The sequence below is a fragment of the Dipodomys ordii genome, unplaced genomic scaffold (genome assembly GCF_000151885.1).
Source record: "Dipodomys ordii isolate 6190 unplaced genomic scaffold, Dord_2.0 Scaffold3, whole genome shotgun sequence".
NCBI classification, from domain to species: Eukaryota; Metazoa; Chordata; class Mammalia; order Rodentia; family Heteromyidae; genus Dipodomys; species Dipodomys ordii.
Window position 1 is genome coordinate 9,322,048 of NW_012267219.1, and position 7,797 is coordinate 9,329,844.

The following is a 7,797-nucleotide window of genomic DNA, read 5'->3' on the forward strand; positions in this document are numbered from 1 at the left end:
GGGGGTATAGGCTTTGAAGCAACACTGTCTGGATTCTCATCCTAACTTCATTTTGTTGGTGGCCTTTAAGTACTTAAATTCTTTGTGCCTCTTACACTTAAGTTAGTTAACATTTACTTTATAGGGCTATTTTGAGGATTAAATTAGTTAATACAGCAAAGTATCCGTAAATGAGTGCTTATTATTATTATTATTATAGCTGTTCCCCAGTTAGCATTTTTACACTTGCATTTTCCACTTTATGATGGTATGAAAGCAATAAGCATTTAGTAGCAACAATATTTTGAATCCTGATCTCCCAAGCTAGTAATATGCAATTAGGTGAGCCACCGTTCTCAGCCATACCATTAGAAGGATAAACAACTGTACTGTGTAACTAAGCTATGATGTTCTGTACACAGGTGTATTAAATGTGTTTTTTTCCTTTTTTGTGTTACTGGTGTTTGAACCACGGCTTGTATTCACTAGAAAGATGCTTTGCCACTTGAACCATGACCTAAACCCTTTTCAATTTAAATGCTTTTTGAATAGGCCTCATGTTTATGCCTCAGTTAGACCAGACCACAATCCTTTTTGCACTTCCCATATAGCTAGGATGAAAAGGATGTGTTATCATACCTGCTTTAAGTGCATTTCTTTAACTTACGATACTTTCAATTCTTGATGGATTTATCCACATGTAACCTCCTGAGTTGAGGAACACCTGTATTATAACTATTAAATATATAAAAACTTGGAGTTGCATCTGTTAGAGACTCAAAACATTTGTGAGAGCAATTTCTGTATCAGAATTACAACAGAAAAGTCAGAAACAAAAAGTTAGGGACAGATTAAAGAGGCCATTGAATACCAAAACATGGATTTTACTTTGTAACATTTTTAACTGGCAGGTATTACTATACAAAACATTATTTGGCACAATTTATTTTGTTATTGGCTCATATCACTGTAGTTGGGGATTTCATTGTTACAGCTCCATGCATATTTGTACTATATTCCAATCACATTACATCCCTTTTTTTGCATAACTTTTAATGGACTTTAAAATTTTTATTTATTTATTTTTATTGTGAAAATACTGTAAAGGGGTTTCAAGTACATGGGCAAGGTAATAAGTACATTTCTTATCAAGCATTGTTGCCTCCTCCTTTGTTTCCCCTTCCCATCCCTTCCTATCTCCCATCCCCACCCCCCCAACCCAGCCAAAGTTGTAAAGTTTGTGTTTTAGACATAAAGACTTGTAAATCTCATTGTTGGAATGGGTCCACCTGTATCCCTATTTAAACAATTTTTTTTCCGTTCTCCTCCACAAATGATACCAACATCAAATACAATGAAGGCAGGGATTATACCATGGGGGAGGGACATACAAAGCAACAAAGAAATCATTTTATAAATATGTTATAAACAATTGCAAGAAAGAAAAAAAACATTTGAATATTTATCTTGGGGTTCATTTCAGCTAACACCAACTTACCTGACCTTTTCTGCTTGTCTCAGACATATACTAGTTATTGCAAATAAGGGAAACCATGGGACCTATGTTTCTTTGGGCCTGGCTTACTTCACTTAATATAATTTTTTTCCAAGGACTTTAAAATTTTAAACACTGCATATTATTACTGTTATTATTATTATTATTATTGCTAATAGCTAGCTTTTATTATATGGGCTCTTGAATATCAAGTGTTTGTAAAAAATAATATTAGTTATAGATGGGTACTTATATCCTAGCAACTTAGGAGGCTTAGATTGTTGAGACCACAGTTAGAGACCAGAAGACAAAGTTGGGGAGACATCTTAATGAAAAGCTAAACTCTGTGGCTGGAACCTATTATTCTAGCTACCTGGAAGCCAAAGACAGGTGAATTGTGCCAGCTTGTAGATTATATCTCAAACATAAGAAAATAAGGCTGGAGGTATGGCTGGCTCAGTGACTAGATCCTCTGCCTTACCAGCATGCATGAAAAAGGAAAGAAGTATCAGTTGTAATAGTTAGGATGCTGCAAGTCTATGGGCTAAATACATTTATACAGGATTTCTGACTCGCAGCATAGAAACAATCCTATGAAAGACATACTTTTACAAGCATCCTTTCATCCATGGGAAAAGAAAATTGAAGTTTACATACAGAAGGTACAAATCATGATTTGGCCTCTGATTGAGCACATGCTAAAAGAAAGGATTATTACTAGGTTTTGAGTTTTGAGATTCATAAAATGACTTGCTTGTCATTACAGGAAAGTTGTTCAGAGCAGAAGGAAATTAATAGTCGCCTTAGTGCCAAGGGACACACTGATGAAAAATGCCCTAACGGTGGCAGACTTGGGCAAAATGGAGTAAGATGTGTGGCATTGCCATAGAGAAAAAAAAATTACATTTATTCTATCAAAGTCAACGAATATAGGGGACAGACAAAAGCAATGATGGGAAACTTAGAGGTACACAATGAGCCTAAATCACATTTTGATTCATTTTAATTACTATCATTTATAAAGCACCCTTAGAAGATGCTCAGTAATATTTGGTGAACGAATGCTAACAGAATGTCGGGTAGCCCAGCAGAATTCGATGCGTGTATATTGAAAGAGGTGTTGTTTTTAATAAAAGTACCGGAATGATTCTATTGATCGGGTTATTTTCCTTTTAGACAGATCTAGAGCTACCAAGAAACTCCAATTCCACCTACTTGATGCCTGGTAACAAAGTCTTGGGTGGTGATTCCCTAGTTAGGTCAAAAACAAACAAAATGTCAAACAGACTAAAAATGTTATACAAATGCTTATTTCATTTCTGATGGCGTGCTTATGTTTTAGGAAACAACACACACACACCAGGGTAAGTTCACAAAAGCTGACTACAGAAAAGGTATTTCAACAGTTTGAGTAGCCCGAGGGGGACTTGAATACAATCATATTCCAAGAAGGATCCTGCGGGGGTCATCTAGTCCCTAGCTGGCTGTCGGATGCATGAAAGGAGCGAAGTGCCATAAAAGGCTCCGCAAAGGTTAACGGGGGCAAGGTTCAAGTGCTAGGAAGTGACTTTTAGTCCCCCTCAAAAGACCACCAGAGATCCGCAATGCGCTGGCCCAAATCGCAGCAGCCTAGTTCTAGAAACATCACAGAACAACAAACGTGCGTTCAAGGAAATATGAACCCAAGAGTCTCGGAGCGCGCGCTGCAGGGAGGTTCATTCAACGTAGCTGCACCGCAGCCTCCCAAACCCAGCACGCTCTCCTTCCACGGCAGCCAATGAGAGAGCTACAGGTTCCGGCAGCCAATCACAACCTGAACACAGTGACTCGAGCGATTGCATTCTGGGAGTTGTGGTTTTCACGTGGCAAGCCTTACAGCACGGTAGTTAAGGTGATTCACCACGCGTCCCATTCGAACGGAAAGCTCCATTTTTCTGTGCGGCCGAACCCAGGCTAACCCCACTAATTCCTATTAGTTCCAGGCTTTACACTCGTGAAAGTAATGATCTCTTGATGGCATTTAGGAAAAACAACTATTTTCAGATTTGAGACCCCACTGCTTTCCACACAATCCCCCCCGTCCTTTTAACCGTCGCTTTAAAGTCTCGCGAGATCCATCCCTGAGCTCGTTGTCATGCCGCCTGAAAGGCGGCTCACGCGGTGACTGACACGTGCGACAGCCAACAGAATTGTCCTGTAAACTAGCGCGTCCACAGCGTGGCTCGGGGAGGTCTCCGCGAACTCTGACCTTCAGCTTTCCGTAGCGTCCCGCGTCGGCCGCCCCCGCCCGCTTAGGCGAAGGAAGGCGGGTTTTGGCCTCTGGCCCTACTAGAGCGAGTGCGGAGGGAGCGGGAGCCCGACGGCCCGTGTGGAAGCGTCTGGCTTCCCGGAGCGGCCCTGCTGTGCTCGCCCGTCCGCCCGCCCCTCAGCTGGTGGTCCTCTCCCCGCGAGCAGCTCCGTCGTTAGGCCGTCCGCCGCGCGTCCTTCCGCTTCCCCCCGGGACAGGCCCGCGTCTGGCCGCCAGGGCGGGGGCTTCCTGTGGAAGCGCCTCAGGCCGTGTCGCGCTGCGACCCTGGAAGCGGGGGCCGCCGCGCACGGGAGGAGGAGCCCCAGCGGCGGCGGCGGCGGCGGCGGCGGGCACAGCACTCACAGCGCCGGCGGGCGGGAGCTAGGTCGTCAACATGGCGAGCGCTTCGTACCACATTTCCAATTTGCTGGAGAAGATGACATCCAGCGACAAGGACTTCAGGTAAGGCCCCCATCCCGACGCGGATCTCCCCCGGGGTGGGGGGGGCGGCCTCCATCCGCGCCTCCGGCCCTCGCGCAGGCCGGGCCCCACCCCTCGGGCCTCACCCGCTGCCTCGCTCGCCCTCCTGGTGATTTTCTCCGGTTCTCCAGCCCACCGGGATCCCCGCAGGCCTTTTTTTCCTACTCCCCCCTCCCCCGCCCCGTCCTCCCTCCCAGGTCCCCACCATCCCCGGCCCTTGGCGTCTGCGTCTCCGGGAGTCCCTCCGCCTGTCTGGCCTTCTCTCCGGGGTGCGATTCTAGCGTCCCAGGTAGCGCGGAGGGCCAAACCCCTGGCTGTGTGGTGCGGCTCGCGGCTGCGGGAGAACGGGGCCGCCCGGGCCTACCCGCCGGCGCTCCCCAGGCGCTAGGCCGCCCTGCTCGCCGGGGCCCGACCTGCTGCCCCTCCTTTTCCCGCACATGCAAAGGGAGGTCTGGCTACATCTTGGCGTTCCGGTGGAAAGATCAACTTGTTGGAGCTCTACTCATCGCCGCTAGTGTTTTTGGGGTTTTGTTTTTTTAATTATTTTTTTTCTCCTCCTTCCCCCTTTGGATCATTCCTTGCGGTTGAAGGTGGGAAGAAGGGGGAGGGAAGTCCGGGTGGAGGAAACTTGGCCCTTAGGGTTTTCCCGCCAGCATCACCCGTCAATTTCTCTTTTCTGGTTAAAAACCCACCCAGGGATCCCAGGCTTTCGGTCTCCGGTCCTTACATACAAAATCACTGCCAGAAGGGTCCCTTGCTGAACCTTAGAACCAGCGTAGGCATCTTCTTGAAAGAAGGGCCTGTGCACGGGAAGTCTCTGTACAAGTTCTGGTCTCGGAGAGTTGTACTCTGGGTTCCAAATGCTTTTACATGCATATGCACCGATTGTCTTAGTGGTGGTTTTAAATGCACTCTACAGCGATTGTTAACATTCCTTCCGGCCTTCCATCCCTTCACAAATAAGCCCCTTGATTTTTGAAAAGGCGGTTTATTTCTTTGATACTGAAGTTTTGTTCTTTAGTATTTATTGTTTTGTAGTTGTGTAGTTACAAAATGAAAAACTAATAGTTTGCAGTTAGAAGTATGGCTAAAAAATTCTTTGTTGTATGTATAATACGTCTTAACACAAACTTTTTAGGTTCTATCTGAAGGAATTTTTCAACTAAGCTAATGTGCTTGTGTATTATAATGGCCAATAAAATCTGGTATTGGTTCTGTGGCTTCAAAACCAATGAAATCTTGCTGAGTAGGTAACTTTTAAGCCCCTCTTAAAAACAAGGTTGCTAACTAAAGATTTTAGGGCTATGTTGTTTTTAAGTGACATGTTTTGGGCATTTTAGAATTTCAGATTCTAGGGTCAATCAAAACTTCAGTAATAGAATTTTTGCACTTTTTGCTTTTCTTTGGAGTTTTGCTTGCTCCCAGTTCTAGTTTTGAAATTAAAAAAAAATTGAAACACATAAAACCTGCAACAACATAAGGTGTCAGTTGAGCTCATCCTGAAAAAGTGCTAAATTTTATCCTGATGCTATAATTTAGTTTTAGTCTAAAGGTGGCATTTTATGATAATACAATTTTACTCAAGTAGATAGACTCACTGATGGGTGTTTAGAAAGACTAAAAGAAATGTCAGCTTGTAGTACTATATTGTGATTATCGCCTGAAGTTTTCTAAATTAAATTTCCTGTAAAGCAATGTATATACGCATAGGTTTTCAATTTATTTTTGTGCTGGTCCTGGGGTTTGAATGCAAGGCCAGGAGTTTTTTTTTTTTTTTGCTCAATGCTAGCTCTCTACCACTTGAGCCACTCCAACACTTGTTTTTTTTTAATTGTTAATTGGAGATAAGAATCTTAAGGACTTTCCTGGCCCGGTGGCCTGGAACCGCTATCTTCAGATCTCAGCCTCCTTAATAGCTAGTATTACAGGAGTGTGCCACTGGCACCCTGCTTTATTTTGTTTTTTGAATAAATATGTGAAAGAAATACTAATGTGTTCTTTAAAGTATAGTATTTGCTAACTTGATAAGGATTATCTATGGTTTGGAATAAATCATAACATTGGCTTCAAGTGTTAGTATGTTGATGTAGTTCTCATGGTTGGTAAATGTTACATATGGTATCTCTTATGAATAGTATATGTCTTCCAGTAATTTGGTATCATTAAAGTGTTTTTGTTTTTTTGTTGCTAGTCCTATGGCTTGAACTAGTGCCTGGGCACTGTCCCTGAGCTTTTTCACCCTTCTGGCATTTTTTTTTTTTTGACAGTTAATTTGAGATGAATCTCTTGGACTTCCTGATCTGGATGCCTTCCAAGGAGATTGTCAGGTGTCAGCCTGCTGAGTACTTAGGATCCTAGGAATACAAGTGTGAGCCCCCAGAAAGGCTTCCCCCTCCTCCAGTTTTTATTTGGGGGGTTTTGTTGTTGTTTGTTTTGGTGTGGGTATGGTGGCTTGAACTCAGCTTAGGTGTTGTCCCTTTTCTTATTTGCTCAAGCCCACTCTACCACTTGAGCCACAGCTCCACTTGTAGCTTTTTGGTGATCAATTGGAGATAAGAGTCTCTTAGACATCTCCTCCCCCCATCCTCTCCCACCTGCCAGTCCTGGCTTGCTGAGATCTAAAGATCTCAGCCTTTTAAGTAGCTAAGATTACAGGCTACAGGCCAGAGCCACCCCATGCTTTGCAGCAATGGTAGGTATTTTTATTAACTCCATTTTAAAAGACTTTGTAGTATGTCTTAACTCTTTAGAACTGAATCGCTGAATATTTCAGATATTTAAAGAAATTATAAAGTATTTTGAAAGTTCTTTTTCTGCATATATTCAGTGTAAGCATTTATTTTTATTGTTATTGTAGAGTTTATATACAGAAGTGTTGCATGAATCAGGTAATGAGGAACGAGTATAATTCTTTTTGAACCTTGTCACCCCTTCCATTGCTCTCTCCCAATCTTTCCCTCACATCCACACCCATAAGGTACCCAGTTCATTTTCCACAGAGTGTCTAGTATCACTGTTGTAGTTGTAAATATGCCTTGTTTTCATGATAAATTTAGAGATGCTGATCTATACTAATATTTGACGTAATGGTAATATTTTAAATTTTGGCCAGAAGGATTAGAAGGAGAGGATTTACATCATGGAATGCCTAATATGCAAAGCACACTGCTTTGCACTAAAAGAAGAAAGCAGTGCTGCCAAAATGGAGAAATTATTTTATTCTCATGGTAGAATCCGGAGAAAATTTGTAGTAGTCATAAGTCATGTGATACTTTGTTATAAACTATGAGATCTTGGGCAAGTTATTTAATTTAAGATTACATTGTCTCTTGTGAAAGGTTTGTACATAAGTAGCTGCAAAAAGTTGTGTGTGGGCCAAAAAGTTAAGGTATCTAGATAATGTAGGCTTGAAAGTTTCAAAACTTAAGCATTATACAATGAGATGTACAAGGTTAAGTCGAACTTTACAACTTTGGTGTGGGGGAGGGGGAAGGGAAGGGATGGGAAGGGGAAACAAAGGAGGAGGCAACAATGCTTGATAAGAAATGTACTCATT

General features: G+C 42.8%; 1 protein-coding gene across 1 annotated transcript in view; it reads left to right on the forward strand.

The window, feature by feature from the left end:
* Nucleotides 1–3,712: 3,712 nt before the first annotated feature.
* The window catches only part of Cand1 (cullin-associated and neddylation-dissociated 1), a 40,337-nt gene continuing 36,252 nt past the window's right edge, over nucleotides 3,713–7,797 (forward strand). Inside the window, exon 1 of the mRNA XM_013021148.1 lies at nucleotides 3,713–4,223. Within this exon, the coding sequence (XP_012876602.1) occupies nucleotides 4,156–4,223 (68 nt within the window). The 5' untranslated portion in view covers nucleotides 3,713–4,155. The remainder of the gene's footprint in view (nucleotides 4,224–7,797) is intronic.